At 39.1% G+C, this 19,047-nt stretch overlaps 1 protein-coding gene across 1 annotated transcript in view; it reads left to right on the forward strand.

Annotated features, from left to right (window-relative positions):
* BZW2 (basic leucine zipper and W2 domains 2) overlaps positions 1-19,047 on the forward strand; it is a 57,419-nt gene that overhangs the window by 16,385 nt on the left and 21,987 nt on the right. Inside the window, exons 2-5 of the mRNA XM_075082963.1 lie at positions 4,632-4,696; positions 11,313-11,489; positions 12,648-12,751; positions 15,479-15,544. Of these exons, the coding sequence (XP_074939064.1) occupies positions 4,639-4,696; positions 11,313-11,489; positions 12,648-12,751; positions 15,479-15,544 (405 nt within the window). The 5' untranslated portion in view covers positions 4,632-4,638. The remainder of the gene's footprint in view (positions 1-4,631; positions 4,697-11,312; positions 11,490-12,647; positions 12,752-15,478; positions 15,545-19,047) is intronic.

Below are 19,047 nucleotides of genomic sequence, written 5' to 3' on the forward strand. Positions count from 1 at the left end.
GAGTCCTCCCGTCTTGCATGATGTCTGAGCAAGGGAAGGGAATGGAAGTAATTCCTGCCAAGCATCTGTTCCTGTGAAAGCTGGTGGTGCTGTGTTGGTGGTGCTCTGGCAGCTCTCTCCAGCACCCTGTCAATCAGATGCTGTGAGTCCTTGGAGCAGCAGCATCCTGTGAAGCAGTGCCGCTGGAGCCCTCCAGTGGGCTGCCCGAAGGACTGCCGCCTGCCCCCGGTGGGCTCCCTCGCTGTGGTTGCAGTGCCCTGCGTACAGAGTCATTTATACCTTGGTAGGGAGTTTTATGAAATGGTTGTTATTTTTTTGATGTCGTCTGGCATTGACTTCCCTCTCTAACTAGGGCAGTGAAGTTTCGCTGCTGTGAAGCAACTGTTCTTGAATTCATCGTGAGCCTGTTAATGTTTGAAGAATCTAGATAATTCTGAGATTTTGGTTAAAAGAAGTGTAAAATGATGCTTAGAAAAATAGTATTGGTTTGGATAAAGGTTTTCAGCTTTTATATTTTTTCAATTTGAACAATGTTTCCAAGAATAAATGTTCCCAGTATTTTAGCCTGGTAGAAACTTCAGCCTTATCAAGGCTTTCAATAATTTAGGAGTTAATCATCATAAGAATTTCCCTGTGGTATGGATAAAAGACTGCATTTTTCTGACTCATTAAGCAAGTTCAAGCTTGATGAAGCTCTGAAGTAACTTTTACTTCATCTGTTGCTGGTTCTATAAATTTATTAATTCTGGTTTTACTAATACTGTTAAAATTTTTATTAGTTGTGTGAGAAGGGTTGATTGATTATAGAAACTGCTTTATCATATAAGTCTAGATATCTACAACAGTAGTTGTCCCTCAGTTTTATTTTAACTGTCTACAGCGTGTAAATGAGAAGCAATTGTAGAGAAAGCTGAACTTGTGGACCTCAAGCAGTTTCAGGAGAATGTGCTAACTCAACAATTTATTCTTTTTAAGTAGGAATCTGTTTTGTAGAAGCCTGTTAATAAGAGTGGGAGTGGAATTTGGTAAACTATTTTAAGTCATGTATTTTTTTTTATTTTTCTGAGGAATTTTGTAGCTGCAAGTTAGTTACTAGCAGGCGTAGACATTTTGAGGTATTTATGGAAATTGAGCCTGTTCTGGAGTGTGATGCCTGGTTCTGTACTGCTTTCTGACATCTCCTGCTTGAGTCAGCCCAGCTTCTGACTTACCTGCTTATAAAATAAAAAGTATTTGGGTATGGAATTTGAACATGAGTTTTATACAAGAGGTTTTCTGGGTGCTAAAGGGAAAATCAAGAGTAAAGCATCTATTGCTGAGCCTCTCCCATCTTTTGTATAAGAGTGGAGTCTGTGAAAGGGCTGTGTTAGGGAACTGTCATTTCCACATCTCTTGCTCTCTTTCCCACTGGCAATTTGTACAAATCCTGGAGGGTGCTGGGCTGCAAGATATAAGTTTGACTGGTGGTTTGGATTTTCTTTTTGAGGCTATTTCCTTCCTACCCATACCCAACCTTAGAATATTTACTCCTCTGAAAACCATTATGACTTCTAGCTGGCATTTCAAAATTTGACTTTGGCTTTGACCTACTCAGATCCTGTACCTTTCAAAATGAAGAATAAATGTAATAGTTCAAGGGCTTTTATGATTTCAAGGCTTTATAGCTACATCACACCTGAGAGGCAGGCTGCACTGTGACACAAGCAAAGGTACTGTGCAAGTTTGTATGCCGCCACCCTGGATTTACAATCTTCAGCCATCACTTGTGTGTGGTCTTGATTTAAAAAAAAAAATTAAAAAAATATTTTGCATTGCATTCACTTTTGAAAATTTAAAACTATCACCCAGGCACCTGTTGTGGTGGCAACTGCACTTCAACATCTCATTTGCTGTACCCGGTGTCATTTGTAGTATAGGTAAATCCTGGGCTGTTGTGTAGATCACTGGGTTGTTTTTGCTCAGGCTTGTGCTTCAGTTTCTTGATGAAAGTGCTTTTCTCCTTGGGCCAAGGCTTGAGGGAGTGCCTTATAAAGCCTGACCCTCACTTGAGCAGATTAGACCACAGTGCATTTAAAGCTAAATATAGAAGGCGGCAGATCCTGTGTTCCTAGTAATTAACTATTCAAGAGTCTCTTCTGTAGCACTGAACCTCTAGTCATTACATCTTCCACAAGTGGTGAGTCTTACTTTAACTGTTTTTTTTAATCTTGTTCCCAGCTGTCTTAAAGGACATATTTTATATTTATAGGGAACAGTTTTAGAATCCAATAATAAAGCTTCAGATGTGTGCAACTCTTCTCACAGTTTAAAAAGACACTGCATCAAAGGAAAGAAGTCTAGTGCTAGAAGTTTAGCATCTGCATTTATATCTTTTATAGCAACTGGGAAACTGTACCAGTATGGCTGGGTTGAAGGTTAGGTGTCACTCATTTCATTGCCCCCAAGGAATTCATTAAGGAAGTAGGCAGTATCGATCCCAGTGCAATGGCATGTTTGTGCTCTGAAAGAGCTGTGACAAGGGGATTAGTTCTTAACTGCTGTGTGGCTTGCTTGACACTTCATTTCCAAACCTCACAGGATCCTCCTGCAGTCTGTTGAAATGAACATTTATAGACCCAGAACAAGGCATAAGTTATCGGGCCAAGCATAAAACCAATCAAAAATACCTGGGCGAATGTTATATTTTACAAATTAGTCTCTTACAAGTAACTGAAGAGCACAAAGACAAAGCAGATAAATATGTCAAATCTAGCCGGTCACTGGCCTAGAGGCTGGACTGTTGCTTATCCCTGTTGACTGATAGATTATCTGCCTAATTAACTTGTAAAGCACTTCCCGATCATCTGCCACTGAGACAGCTAAGTGGGGAAAAGACTTTTGAGCTCTATTGTGAAGGGGGGCTTGGTTCCTACAGCACTTTAAAAGATCCTGTGATATCATGGTTTACCATTTTGAACTGTCTCTGCAGATGGCAAATCATTTTTCCAGAAGGCTATTTAGTGTTGCAGTTGTTTTGAAATGCTCCTTGTTCTGTTAAACCGTAGCTTTAAATCTCAGTGATGAATGTGAACCTCTCCGTTTAACTACTTGTTGCGTCTTTGTATTTTTTATGACTCACAGGAAGCAAAACCAGTCTTGACTCTGAACTGGCTATTTCCAGTGCACGTGGGCAGTTTTTGACTGTGGGTAAACGGTAGACCGAGACTAGAAAGCAGTGGTTTGCCAGGGCGAACGTTTAAAATGCTGCAGAAGTGGCCAGCTAGTGATGCTGCAGCTAGAAGAGGTAGTCTGGTGAATGGGAATGTATTGTATAGCTGGAGCATTGTTAACAGAGTTATTAAATGGACCTTCGTGGGTAGAGAGCATTACTTGGATAGTAACACGTGATTGATGGCATCTTTCTAGCCACGGAGCTTGAGTTTCTCTTCGCTCATGGTAGGAAGAAGTGTTGGCAAATATACGTACTTTTAAACTAGACTAGCAGTCTGCAATGAAGAAATACAAATAGTAGAATTTTTTCTAAAACAAAACTTCTTAGAATAACATGCTGAAAGGACAAAGCTTCTTGCATGGTAAGGCTTAATTCTGGATGGACAAATCATATGTAACAGTGACCTAATGACCTGCGGGGTATGAAATAGGCAGCCTGCAAGTCCCAGCTCTGGCACTTGCTGTTGGCAGGACAGGGGGATGACCCGTGACGGTTGCCACATGCTGCAAAGCTTCCTTGGATTCACTGCTGTTTGCGTCCAGCTGTCGGTTTAGCTGCTCATTGCGCAAGCTGCGTCTCGTGTGATTAAATTACATCCAAAGCTGAAAAATAGTTTTGTGTTCTTTAGATACTATGGCATAAATCTATGATCACTTCCCAAATTTTTTAATGTTGCACATTGAGATTTGCCATAAAGGTCTGAAGTAATATAAGCCCAATAGTTTTTTTACTGTTGTTGTTATTCTATGATGTGCCATGTATGTCCTTAACTATGTGTTTATACACAAAATTGACGGCGGTGGGGGGAGTTGGTTATCTTTTATTATGTTTACAGCACATACAGATTTTTAGGAACTAAAAGTTCCTAAGATAAAATGGTGTTTGGGAGAAACATTTGAGAGGGATTTGATTGTTAAAACGTTGTCTATGTGGTTACATGGCAGTCATTTCTTCAGAAGGACAGCGTGTAGCCCTGGGAGTCTAATTGTCCAGTGAACATGCCGGAGGGCAAGACCTGTGCGGCACAAAGCCCTGCCAGGATCATTCCCGGTCCTGTGTCCTATCAGCTTCTCTGCCCCCATGCATCCCCATCAGCTGCATGGGCAGCGCTGCTCTACCCCAGCCCCAGCAGTAAGGACAGAGGCTCCATCACCTTCCTGCTTGGGTTTGATCCGTCATGGTTCTTCTAGGGATGCTAAGAGCCAGGTTTTGAGAGAAGCACATCTCATCAAAGTTATTCTTGGATTATAGTGCTCTTTGTCTTTAAGATAATGTGATTTATTCTTTGAATATGTCAAGAACTTTCTTTCCCTTTCACATGTTGGGGTTTTACTACACTGAATGTTTATTCTGCCTTTAGATTAAGCTGTTGTGTGTAAACACCATAGTAAAAATACATTTTTCTCTTTTTTCCCTCCAGAAATTTTATGAATAAGAATCAGAAGCCGGTGCTAACAGGCCAGCGGTTCAAAACTAGGAAGAGGGGTAGGTTACATTACATTTTTTTACTTTATTTTCCTCTTTGTTAAAATGACTAGAAAACAGGCAGGTAGATAAGTGAAAGTTGAATAGGATAAGGTTTTTCTCCCCTTCAGCTGTATTAAGAGCACAGGGTTTATTTTTAACTAAACTCTAAGAATTTTATTTTCTCTATATACCTTAGGACTTCCTGTAAAATTTGGGTTTATTAGCTTCTTGTAGAAGACTCAGTTAAAAAATCAGATTTTAACTGAGTTTATAATATATTTACATATGAGGAAGAAAATGTATGTTTGTTTCAAGTGTTTCTTAAAATGTCCCTTTCAGCTAAGAAAGCAAAATATGAGCTTTTATTTAAAGGTTGCTTAAAGAAAATCTGGCTCTTTTGGGTTTGATTTTTATTTGATTTTTGTTTTTATTTCTTTGACTCAAATCAATGTGATCTCTGTATATAAACGTTTCACATCTAAAAAGGAATTCTCTCACCTTCCTTCTCCATGAGATGGCCAGATCCTCTCATTGGCCGTGCTTTTTGTAGCAGTAGAAGTCAGAAAGCTCCCTCTTCACAAATACTTATTTCTGTTGTATTAGTCTAGTTTGGATTTTATTGTTAAAATAAAGCAATTACCATTGCCAGGTCCTATTTGTATCATTGTGATACTGATTTACTGTAAACATGACCAGCCAATACTCTCTTTTCCTTATGTACAATATTGCATCAATTTTTAAAGAAAGCTAAGTGGTGCTAATTATACTGATCATTCAGGTATCCTGTACAGCGAGTGTAATCTGAACATGCTTGCTCATACTATACTCAAAGGTCATTTGTCATGGGTTAGGTATCTGAGATGAATGCCCAATACTTTGAGGCAGAGAGCAAAAAAATATATGTAATGATTTTTTTGGGCGGGGGGGGGTGGGGGGGTGGTGGGTGCGGTGGGGGAAAGTCTGGTTTGTGAAAAGAGGGCTTAGACTTTTTGCTGTTGTGATAGCAGATTATTGTAGCACAAACAGGTGGGGTTCCTGTCTGTCATGTAACAGACTTTTTCCATCTTGACTTTCCTGTTTCTGATCAAAAGCTAACACCTGGTCTTGATGTCTTGTGACAGAAAATGTAAATAAGAGCGTTTTATCAGTGTGGATGAGAAAAACAAGAAGACTTTGTAACCTTTCTCAGAAAATTACAAATTCTGTCACGAGTCTGAAGAGCTGAGTGTCTTAAGATCTAGGATGATCACGAAGTTTGGATCAGAATTGCAAAATAGTTTGTTTTCAGTCATGCTAAAAGGCAGTGCCAGCTTTCTCTCATCTTTTCTCCCTTGCACACATCACTTCCTCTGTTAGTTTGACCAGCGCAGTCCCTTAAATTGAAAATGCCCTTTCTATGATGTGCATATGATGTTTGTAGGTATAAGTGATTAAAAAAAGAAACCTATATTGTTTGTAAATAGATGTCATGATGCTCTAGTAATTAGTGGGTTTAACTTTCAATCAGCATGGTCCAGAACATTATGCAGTAGCGGTACACCACATTACCTAGCAACAGCATAAATGTAGCTAAAGGATTGGAATTAACAATCCCTAAAGAAATACCTGTCAGATCAACCAGTAAAAGCAATCAGGTATGCATAGTGCTGGACTGATCCAATGCATTATTCAGTTGAGGTCAGTTAGTTATGGTACATGTTATTTATTAAAATTGTCTTAGAAAACATGCTCTCTCTCGTAAAGGCCTTTTCAGTTCCTGTTTTGCAATGTATTTGGCATAGTGGATCCTAATATGGATTTGGTCTTTGATTCCTATTTAATACAAGTAATAATTAGAATAAAGAGCTTTTATTTGTAATTCTGTGCCTATCTCTTGAATTTCTGTTACAGTGATTGGAAGTAGCAATAGATACTCATTGACTACATGGAAGAAGGAAAAGACTTGGGGGGAGTCTGGAAGATTGAGGGGGTGGGTTTTTTTGTTGAGAGATTACTTAAACGGGATTGGGGATATTAAATGGCTTTAATATAGAAATCTTAATATGCAAACATTTCTTTATGTGCTTAAAGCACAAAATCTCTTATTCAAATACGGTGGGATCCTGGTTGCCTTAATATTTGAGGATCCTGCTTAGAAAATTGTAGATACCTGTTTTCTTTCTGGAAGCAGAGGGCTCCACGAGGGAAAATGGCTTCTTAGCATGTTTATTCCCTTCTGTTTGTGTATACTCCTTGTATCATAACAGTGTTATGTCTTGGACTTAAGACTATAAGGTTGGTTTTTTTTTTTTTTCCTCTTGACTTTCATGAAATTTCCCCCAGGTAGGAGAGAGTGCAGTGGCTGCGGTTGAACATGGCATTTCAGTCATAGGAGACTATTCTGTTGTGTGTAACAGGCAGGCAGGTAGGGGGGTTGGTAATGCACAAATGCTGTGGGGAGTGAGCTAGGTGGGAGATGACTGCCAATTCTTATCGGTTGATTTGTGTCTTACAATACTCTCTTCCCCTTCTGCAGCTCCCAGGGGCTCTGCCATCTGGGGACACAGTGAGGTGCAACCCAGCAGCCAGGCATCTAATAAATAATTGTATTGTTGCCACTGATCTCAGAATGCAAACAATTTTTGAGCTTTCAGAGAGCAAAAAAGGAAGAAGACAATATTTTTTTTTCTGTAAAGTTGAAAGCATGCTTAGTGTCTAAAACAGTTCTGAGAGAGGACTATGAAGGAGGAGCTTGTAAATCTCACTCCTTCCAGTTCTATTAGTTGACCTAATAGAAGGTGTAAACCTTGCCTCCAGCATATATAGTGGCAGGCATTAAAACCACTTAAAAAGATTTGAAGGAAGAAAAAAGATGTCGTAAAGGGAAGAACCTTCTGAGGGTGGGAGGCATCTCACAGTTCCATATCAAGTTTTTAGCAAACTGGGCAAAGAAAAGTGTTTGATTCGTTCTTAGTATAATCTCTGCACCTGTTGAATACTGCTTTTTTGGTGAGGGTTAGCAGTAGTCAGCATCTGGCCGGGATTTGTTCTTGTGGCCCAGATATGCAGGATGTGGATTGTATTGACTGCACTGTGCTTGCACGCATGCAAATTGATGTCTTTGTGTCTTCTGCAATGGAAGAGGAGGAAATAGGAGTAGTAAAAATGCCAGCAGGAAATAATGAAAATTTATGTATCCAGACAGTTGACAAATACCTACAGGACAAAAAGCTTCCTGAAGCGTTAACAAAAAACCCCAGCGTGTATTGTTTAAAGTAACCTGACCAGCAATACCTGAGACCCAAGTTTATTCCTACGGTATAGATAACATAGAGTTAACAGCTGCTAAAAAAACTGGTGCAAAAAGGTAAATGGCAGCATAAAAAGAAGCTAAGCTAAACAATGCGTATTACTTTCAGAATGAAAATTATCTAGTAAAAAGTCAGTATTAACACCTTTACGTTAATGTGAAGTCAGAAGGAGGGGCAAAGAGGGCACCTAATTTTTCTTCCATAGAAATATAGTTGCAGGCCTTCTGTTTAAGAGTTAAAGATGAATTCTTAAGGAGGCAGGTATAAGTGTACTTTGATTTCCTTAGAAGCAAAAGAAAGGAAATAAGGATCCGGGAACAGGATGAAAATGAAGAGCTGTGTATAGCACTGCTGCATTGGATATTGTAGGCATCACATCTGCAAGCTACACCTGCCTCCGCTAGCCCATGATTGAAACTGTGCTTGTTCAGTAATTATGTACTTGACAGCTCAACATACTGTCACCACTTCTTGATGATGGCTTCTTACTCACCCAGTTGTACTACATCAGCATATTCCTCTTCAGTACATTAGATTGGTAGGAAAATGTTTCAATAAAATTATAAATCATTTTTCATGCAATGAGTTTACCTCCTCTTCCTGTGTAAATTTTTAGATTGCAATAGACAGGAAAATAGTAGGGTACTTCAGATGAGAGGAGAACTTCTGGGACAGGAGGAGAATCTCTTTAAAATAGCTAAGAAATAGTAATTGTGGTGTTTGTGTTTGTACTGAGCACTGTGTACTCATGATACCAAGCATATAATATCTTAAATTTTTATACAAAATACAGTTGAAAAAGTAAAGTAGGTTTATTTTCTAACTCATCTTTTAAGACAGAACTCTGTCATTTTACCAGTTAATGAGCCATCAAGCATTTTTTTCTACCCTGTAAATAATGCATACTTATTTGGTAATGCAAAAGAGAATAATTATACTCAGATACTTGTTGATGGGTGGAGCTGGGTTTCTTGTGCACAAATAAAACTGCCTGAAGTACACACACTGAAGTACTTACACTTACTTCAGTAAAAGGCTTGTTTGTTTGTGGGTTGTTTGGTTTGTTGCTTGTTTTGGGTTGTTTTAGTATTTCAAGTTGGAAGAGCGCTGCAACTGAGTATTTGGTAACCAGTCTAATAGCTTAGATGGGATTCCAGCAGTATGCTTCTCTGTTGGCATTTATCCAGAAATTCAGTTCTAGGGAAATTCAGCACAGTTCTTCAGTTTTCGCACTCGACCCTCTCTAGTTTGTCCTCTAGTTTATCTCTCCTATCTGCAGGATATGAGAGACAGAGACAGCTAATCAAATGGCAGACTCCAAATCTTCATTACAGCTGAAAGTCAAGGTAACACAGCTGAGATCCTGAATATCTCCAAGGTCTGGGGTGAAAAAGCCTGGGAAGAAGTCCCTTGCAGTTCAGAGAAGGGGCATATTGAGTAGTTTATTGGATGACGAGCATGTGTTAGGGGAGAAACTAGGTTGGCACTATGATTGTGTGCTTCACTTCAGGACAAGCTGGGGTTGGGAACAGATGGTTGCATGAGCGATGCACACAGTTATAGTGCCGTATGTATGTGGGTATCCATGGAGCTGAGTAATGCTCAGCTTTGGTCTGAGGAGGTCAGCTTTGGGGCATGGGGCAGCACCCCACTTGGAGATAGATAATAGAGTCAACAAGCCACTAGAAGCTAGGTGTAGCAGGGGATTTCTGGAAAATAAGGTGATACCTCATTTTTCCAGTGCCAAGGAGATGACACACAGCAGTGAAGCTGCTGTTGGCTGCGTGCTACCAGGCTTCTTGGAAGGACAGGTCGACTGGACCCCTGAGCTTCCCAGTGGGACACTGAGTGGGAGGGACTGCTTGTGCTTTCTGGGTAAAATTGTTATGGGGGAAGGGAATGCATTGAAAGAGGGGGAGAATGTGCAAGTGATGCCCTGAAGATGGTAGAGTGAGCGCACACAAGGTACAAGCAGTGGAACAAGAAGAGAGAGAAATGTTTATGTATTAGAAATATTAAAGCTGATAAAAGTAGGCATTGTGTGTAAAATAGTTATTTAATTGCCATAAAGCTAATGTGGCTGGAGGAAAGAGATCAGGGGAAGAAAAGCTATTGGAAGCCAAGGTCTTCTGATTAACATTTGGAATAAAAAGCTGCATCATAAGTCACAGAGAAAGGAAACCTGCAGCCAGAGGATGTGTAATGTCCAGAACCTCTTTCCCCAAAAAGCCTACAAGGGTTGCAGCTGGCCCATTTCAGACTGCACATGTTTAGACAGGAATTTTACCAATCCTCATTTGTCTTAGTAAATAAAATCTCTGGATTTATCTTCCTGGATATAATATGTGCAGGTTTTTTAAAAAGTTGTATCAACACTTGGGTCAGCAGGTAATAACAAACTAATTTTGTTTTCTGAGTGTCACAGAACGGCTCACAGTTATTCCTAAAGTTCAGAGTTACTTTGATGGTAACAAGCATTTTGTATGTGCCCTTGTGTAAAGTCAGGACTTGCTTTGCTAAGAAGCTTCAAGTGTCTGTGATAAGCTGTTAACAGACTGCAAGAAAAAACAGCAGGAGGTATAGGTAAATCTACCTAGCTTTATCTGGAGGTTGCAGTTACATCTGTTGTGGCTAATGGCCTTGTCGTAGGAATGTTGTCTAGGGGTCAGACTGTACCTTAAGCAAGTTCAACTAGGGACAGCCGTAGAAAATGAGATGTGAGCACTGCATTTCTGTGTTCCTAGCGCTGCTTAAGTCTGTGAATATGAAAGATAAATTCTTGGTTACACAGTGTGGCAGAGTCCTAAATGTTTATGCAAAAAGCTATTTTTATGAATACCTTGAGCTCCTCTTTTCCTGAAGACTTGTCTTTTTTTAAAACATTTTAGATATGTGACTACAGTTATTTAAAGAAAAATGTCAAGAAGTGGAAAATGGAGTGTTCCTACAGTGAGATTATTTACACATAACTGACATACCCTTTATTCTGCTATCAGATTTAGCAGTGCATTATGATACACACATTCAATTATATCTTCAACAAGAGAAGCAAGACTATGAAATTTGAAAACAGTTTCAAAGTTGCTTTTCCTCCTTTTTATTTATTTACTCCTGTATGTATGTGTTTTGGTATTTTGAGGAGATGAGGAGGAGAGGGAAGCAAGGGTAAACGCTGCAAAATTTCCAGAGGCAATAAAAGCCAGCCAAACAAACTTTTTATGCATTGACCATAACAGAAAGAGTATGTTTAGGTGCCATGGTTATTTCAGTTGCTGGCTGATAGGGGATTTCAAACAGAAAGTTTCAAACTGACTCTCTTTGCTTCTTTGTTATCTCTGTTCCAGATGAAAAGGAGAAATTTGAACCCACAGTCTTCAGGGATACGATTGTCCAAGGCCTCAATGAAGCTGGGAGTGACCTGGAGGCTATAGCCAAATTTCTGGATGCAACTGGCTCACGGCTTGATTATCGCCGCTATGCTGACACACTCTTTGATATTTTGGTAGCTGGCAGCATGCTAGGTAAACTACAGTGTACCTGATGTAGAATTTTGAGGATCATCCTTGCTTCTTTTAAGATGCTGTCTTCTGTTACAAAGTGGAATCTCTATTATGATTTCTCTTATCTAGATACTTTTTGGATCTCATACCATAGACTTGTTCATTGTTTGTAGTGCAGTAATACCTAGGGCCTTGGTTGTGTGAAGCGTTCTTCAAATACCACAGAAAATAGATACTGCTTTGAGAAGCCTTTAGTCTGAGCTGACACAACACAGAAATGCAACAGCAAAGAAAATGAGAGATGCTAACTAGGGGAAACAGGAATTTATTAGCATGAAAAGGTGTAATAGAGCACTCCAGGTTATTAGCTATTGCAAAACTTGCTTTGTTGACATTGCAACAAAAGCTAGCTGAGAAGTGAAGGATAATGAGGAGTGCTTTGTGGATGTTCACGAGGCATTTCTCCCAGGTATCACTGGCAGCATGGGTAAAAACATGCTGTTTGCCTTCTTCTGTATTTTGAATAAGTTGGCTCTTTTTACTGGTCATGTTGGCTTGATTCTTGCTTCCTGCTCTTTGTTATGTAAGAAGAAAAGATGTTTTTGTAAGACTTGAGGTAATGCAGGAAATAAAAGCCAGTGGAAATATCTAGGCAAAAAGCTCTCAACAAAATAAACCAAGAGAAAATTTTTGCAGCGGTGTTTTGAATGTTTATGTGGGCCTGGTAAGCATTAGGGAGGTTAGGGCCATGTTCCAAGTCCTCAAATTAGTAGCAGAGTGCTAATACTTTTGTATTTGGAAAGGATTTACATTATTATGGTGTTTAAAGTAGTAGTTAAAATGTGCATAAGGGTTATGATCCAACCTATACTTATTGGATCACACTCGGTGCTCTCAAAACCAGCTAAGATTCCTTAGCGGGAGCTGAATCTGTGTCTTGTGAAGTCTGTGTGATCTAAGGTGCAGCATATCAGCCAGCTGTCCCTTTTTGTCAGGTGCCACCTCAGCCTCACAAAGCTCTGTCTTTCCCTGGTCCCCCCTCTCCTGTTAGCTCTTACCCTTGCCTTTTGCCTCAGTGATACTAACTTAGACGTATTAAATCTTAAAATGATAGAGCATTCTTTAAAGTGGAAAACTGTTTCTTGACTGTGTTTGATTTTTTTGTTTTGCTTTCTTTAGCTCCTGGAGGCACACGCATAGATGACAATGACAAGACCAAGATGACCAATCACTGTGTATTTTTTGCAGATGAAGATCATGATGCCATCCGAAATTATGCTCAGGTCAGTAAAGGCGTGGTTGGTTATTGTTTTCCATTTATGTATCAAAAGGGATTACAGTGGAACATCTACAGACTGTCTAGGCTGCAATAGGCTAGTTACAGGGCAACTGGAAATCCAGTTAACCAGTAATCTGCTCTAACCTATAAATTTTAGGTAAGAAAATAGCATGTCTAAGATAATCTGATCACAGCTGGCAATGCTTTCTTTCACAAAGCAGTCTTACTTATTTCAGTCTCCTGTTGGTTCAGCATATTTTTAGACACCTTCCTTATTATTTTTGTTGACCTTTTCGGTATGCAGCCTGAAAGATTTGTATAAACATACTTTTAGAAACACATGAAGTATATGAATGACAAAAAGTGTAAAGCTCACGCCTCCAACCTTTAGTTGCATAACTAGTTAGGAATTGGGCATATATTCCAAGAGCTTTCATTTCTCCTACATATGTGATATATAATTTCTTTTTACAGGAATAACACTTGCACAAATAGGCCTATGTGCAATTAACATAAATAAGCAATGAAGCCTAAAACATTGAAGAGAAGCTAATGTTGCATAACTCCTTCATGGAAGATAATAATTACATAAGAAAACACAGTAAGAATTCTATTGAAAGTTCAAAGCCACCGTGCAATTTTGGAAACAAGTAGGATTGCATAAAAATGCAATACCATTGAAACTCCCATATGTCAAAAGTCTATTGTTAACTGAGTAACATATTTATCTTTCTAACTAGTTATTACTGGGATGCTGGAGACAGTAATTGAAAGTATAAAAGCCACTGTCCCTGCTAAGGTGTGGAGGGTGGTAAGTTGCTGAAAAGGTGCATGGCTGATTTAAAGGGTGCTGGGATCAGAATCTGCACTGGTAACAAATGCTTGCTAAATAGCAGGAAGCTCCTTTAAGAATATATCTTTGATAACCTGGAGAAGTGAAATATACTTATTTCTGGAAAGGGAGTCAATGAATCTTGTGTATCAGCTTTATCATCTCTTAAAAACAAGCTATTCTACTTCAGGAAAATCTCCGTTATTGGTAAAAGCATTGATTCTGTTATCTCGAATTTCATTATTTTAATGGTTTGATTATAAAAATTGTCAGTACTAGTCCTCCAAGGAGAAATTTAACTTTCAAATAAAAAGTTGCATGATGGAAAATGGAAGGGAAGGCTTTAGGATTTGAAGCAGTGGAACCTTCAATGTATTCTCTGCATTTCAAACAAAAAGCCACCAAAATAAGTCAACATTTTGTAGTTAAAGCCTGAAGAGATGTATCCTTTTATAGACCTTGCAAGTTTTTTTTCATGCATAATGGGAAATAGAGCTCTTATTGGATTATGAAAAAGCAGAGCTAGGCTAAAATAGTTTCTGGAGCTTCCATATCTTCTAGGTAATTTCTTACTCTGACTCCCAAATGAAACAGTAGTGTGCCTGTTTTTTGTGAGTTTAGTCATGGAAACAATTCAAAGAGCAAAAAGTCTTCAGGAAAAAAGACTAAAGCTAGCGTTCATATTTTAGCAGATTATTTGCTTGTAAAGTGTACTTTGGGGACTTAAAAAATCTACAAAATTTTATTTGGAAATATGAACAAGATACTTATATTTTTGTCTTGCACCTTGTTTTACACCTTATTTTATTAGAATTATGTCTCTGCCTCTCAGCATGGCCACAACTTGATTTTTCACTTGTTCTGAGCCAAACTACTACCATTTAAGATGTTTGGGTATTTTTTAAGTTCTCTGAAAAATGAATTGAAACTTCCTAAACTTTTTTCTCCCCCCTCCCCCACCATCCAGCCTGACAATAAAATTGTTTGTTCCCCATAAAAACCTTTTTACCCGTGATAGTGAGTCATGTTTTGTGCCCTTTGTACAGTAGTGAGAGCAGTGATTTGTTTATTTAATTTCTTCTCTTTCCCTTCTTCCACTTCAATACACCCTGCACCTGTGCTGCTTCTGCTCTCATAACCTGTGGTTGCACGATGGGAAACAAATGGTGAAAACTGGAGAACAAGTGTTTCCAAGAACATCCTTGTTGTAACACCTTTGTCAAATGTCCTTCCTCTTTCCCTGGCAGTAGTGTGTCACATTGTAAGCACCTGTGTTAGTGAATTTGACAAAGATCCTGCATCTACTGAAGATGCCCAGCAGCGTGACCTGCCTGCCTTACTCTATCGGTTTACACCTGACAGCTTCCCCAGAGAGCTGCATTACCAGGGAAAGGGTGCAGAGTTCACCTCCTTCTCCTCCTCTTTTCCCCTGCTTTTGATCTATGGATAGGGTGAAAAGTAGAGTAGGAAAAAAATTTTGAGAAATACAAGAGAGACGACTATCAAACTGCAGTAAAATCTGGTTCAAACATTGCTCTATGAAGTAAGAATTGCAAAACTTTTATTTTTCCACTTGTGAACAAAATAATAGAGAAGGATGTTTTATGGTCTGCCATGAGACAATGCAACAGATGACTGCAGAAATATCATTCTGCTGGCTGCTTATTTCCTGGAAACAACGTTTAAAGGAAAACTGCAGTGGAATATTTGAGTGTAAGAAGCCAGCAGTGCTTCCTACTTTTTCTTTCCTGCTGTGGAGATAAGAAAAAAATGGATTAGTCAAAGATATTCTTTACCAATTCAGTAGCAGCAGTCTTGTTTTCCTTTGCCTTTTTTGTGAAGAAGGATAGTTGCAATTGTTACATTTTTTTTTTAAAGTTAATTTGCGTTTATCTTTAGGTCTTCAATAAACTTATCAGGAGATACAAATATCTGGAGAAAGCGTTTGAAGATGAAATCAAAAAGGTAATGTTGGTGGCAGTCTCCTCTTGAGCATTAATATTTTCTAACCTATGCCTAATATAATTGTATATGTACAAATGTGGTGCTGTTATGTATTTTATTTTGCTCTACTGGAAAAGAGGATGGAATCTACAGGTGGCAGCTTTCATCTGAAACTGTCGCTCTGTGGGAATACTGCTGGCAGCACTTGATGTAGAGTAATTCTGAATTAATGCTTCTCTTGGTTGCTTTGACCAAACTTGCCTACTTATCCCAGGCTTTTCTGTGCAAAACTTCGATATGTTTCTTAATGACAGGTGGTATTACTATCCTGCTAACAGAACAGCTCTCTGTGGTTTTTTTCCATAGAATAAATGCAAGTCTGCTGTGCAGAATGTTACTTGCCTTATGAGGATAAAACTACTCCTGCATTGTGGAATGAATCCTAACCACAAGGTTTTGTATTCGAGGCCATAGATATGTCCAAAAGAAAGTCATCAGCACTGGCTGAGTGTTTAGGATTTGCCTGTTAGGCTGTGGTGGATATTTGTGGGTACTGTTTTGTGTTGTTTTGTGACACTGAAGTCTAAGGAGACAGGAGAAACCTGGGTAGAAATGTTTGAAAAAAAAAAAAAATATGGATTTATTATAGATTTATTTTGCCTGTGTTGAGTTCCTAGTAATAACAGATGTAAATATCTTCTTCTAATGGCCTGAATATGTAATAAACAGTGTGCTGTGCTGTAACTTAACAGGCATGCTGATAATGGCAAAACCTGCCCTGTTACTAAAATACCATGTTTGTTAAAAGTGAAAGTGTGTTTCCATGCAAGGGTCAAGTGAGGGTAAGTCTGGAGCATGATGCCGCACCATCACCTCCTGTGGCTGAATAAATTTGGCTCTGATTTATACATTCTTGCTCATAGCGGAAATTATTTTTGCGCTTGCGGCCAGCATGCCTATTAACTGATGCTGATTGCTCAATACATCATTCTAAAGACCTAAATTTACCTCTATTCCCACAGAAATCTAATGTTCTTGTTGTTAATTACTATAATCATTGACATGAGAAGCGCTGACTCATAGCATTCAAGTTTCAGAGAGCGTTCAGCATATTAAGCAAGTGCCATGTCAATTGAAGCCACCTCCTCTCTCTTCTGTAACTTGCTTGGGTTTGAATCCTTTAAGTTTCTAAGAATTCACTTAGTAACAAGATGAGACTCTGGCTATTGTATAATCATTTTACTCTCCAGTTGATGAACAAGTGGTTCTGATCTGACGATTATCCATGCTCTAGCTTGAGAGAAAACAGTAATTTGAGGTACAGAGTGACTGGAGTCATGAGGCTCATGTGAAGCCACTGGAAGCATCCTAGTCATGGCAACACGGGGTCAGAGTGGGCTTGTTCACCTTGTAGGCTGCAAATCTCAATTTCATGTACGTGCTTTTTGGATAGTTTTCAGTGTCAGGTTACATCATGTGTAACAGATCATGAGATTAGGTTTGCATAGCGGTGCTAGGCTGGGGGGTAACTTTTCCATCTGCCCTTCCATCACCACCCTTGGCTCCATGCTCTGGTGCAAACCTTGGTGTGGCTCCTGGGGACCTGGCCTTTCAGCGTGGCTGTCAGGTGTGCCCTCTTCCTCAGTTAATGCAGTTTACCTGAGAATTAGAAACTGAGAAGGTGGTTGTGAAGGTTTGGGCCTGTGTATTGCACTTGTCATTGCCTTAAAATCTTTGAGGACTATTCACAGATGCCTTTTGCTTACCTTCTCTCTCCCCTGCTTGCGTGAGCCCACCGAGTCACTGTATTCTCACTGATGAGGCTGCTGGGTTTTTAACTATTTATGCTTTAATCATTGTATGCAATAGCATGTATGAGAGTAGCTGCTCACAGAGGGTCAGAAGATAGATATATTAGTTTTTCCAGAAGGTGTTTCTGCAAGATTTAGTAGTTCAAAGACTACTGCAGTTAGTCAGTGGTTAGAAAAGCAAGAGAGCGACTCCTTGATATTGTTTCATGGGTCACTGTCCCAGCAATGAAAGTGATTTTTCTGGAAGGTTCATTAGGCAGCTAGAAAGAGTCATTTACAAAAAAAACACACAACACAAACAAACAAAAAAAACCCCCCAAGGCATTATCAGCAATTTCACTCCACCACAAGAAGCAGATGGTGTCAGTGGGCTTTTCTTTCAAGAGAGATTCTCTTAAATGGCAGTATTTGTACAAGTACTTGCTTTAGGTCTTCTATTTCCTAATTCTGTCTTTAGGACATTATTATTTCCCAGCACCTTTCCCTTTTTGTCTGCTTTTAGCTTTCAAATGTTTTCTTTAACTCTTTCCCCCCAAATTGCCAGTTATTCTTTCCTCTAGTGACATAAGCAAACCATACATCTAAATTTTTCCATCTAAATATTTTGCACAAGCAATTTCAACAGAAAACAAAGATGTTTAAGTGCATTGCTCACCTGCTGGTTTTGATATAGGCAGCTTAAGGTCATATGAACACTGCCCGTGTGCTGGCATAGACCTATGACAACATTTTGCAATAATTTCAGTAAAATTCTCAGTTCCAAATTTGTGTTCATCCTTCTTACATATGTATTTCTGTTCAGGTCAGTGGATGAAGAATGCAATATTAGCTGTCTGTATAGTGTGTTTGCATGTTTAAATAGCATTCCGTATAGGTTTTTTGTCATCAGAATCGGGATAAAGTACAGATAAGTATATTTTTGGTCTTAACAGTGGTAAATATTACTGAGTCATGTGAGGATGTCTGAAGTACCGGGAGATGTTATGAGGTCCTTTGTTCATGTTCCTGTTTTCGTAATGAAAGAATCCTAAAATCAAGCTGGGCATTATGAAATGAGTGGAGACTAATATTCTGAGATCAAATGGGGAGTAAACAGATGCTTTCAGTCAGCTAAATGAAAGGCAAGAATCAGTCAGCAGGTGTCTGTTGTTATGATAGCTGCCTTTTCCATTGCTGACAATTCAGTGCTGTCTGCAGGTGTGACAAACTGTCAGATAATAAAGCAACAGACAACTTCGGATAAGATATAAAAAGACATCACACTCCCTGTGTGGATAAAATTCATTAATCTTCACTATTAAGGTTTCCAGATCACAAGAGGAGAGCAAAGCACATGTTTATCTTGTATACTTTTTAATGCTGCGTACGTGTCTTTACTTGTGCGTATCTTTTATGCCCAGAATTTGTGTCCAAAAGACTACTTTAAATTCAAACATAGCATGGAACATCACATTTGGTCTGGTCTTCTGCTTATTAGGCATTCTGAACTCCCACTTAAATAGGTGGGAGTTCTTATAGCTATGATAAAAATATGGATTGTGAGCCAGAACTGCGCTTTTTATGCCTGGAATCAGTCTGTATCTGCAACAAAAGCAGTAATGCCAGTGCTTGGCGAACAGCAGGGAAATATCAGCTTGGAGAACTTTCTGTGGGTGGTTTGGTGCTATTCTGAAATGACTTGGACATTCTGTGACTTCCCTGCTGAGGTTTGTA

Source organism: Phalacrocorax aristotelis, chromosome 2 (assembly GCF_949628215.1).
Source record: "Phalacrocorax aristotelis chromosome 2, bGulAri2.1, whole genome shotgun sequence".
In the NCBI taxonomy this organism is placed as follows: domain Eukaryota; kingdom Metazoa; phylum Chordata; class Aves; order Suliformes; family Phalacrocoracidae; genus Phalacrocorax; species Phalacrocorax aristotelis.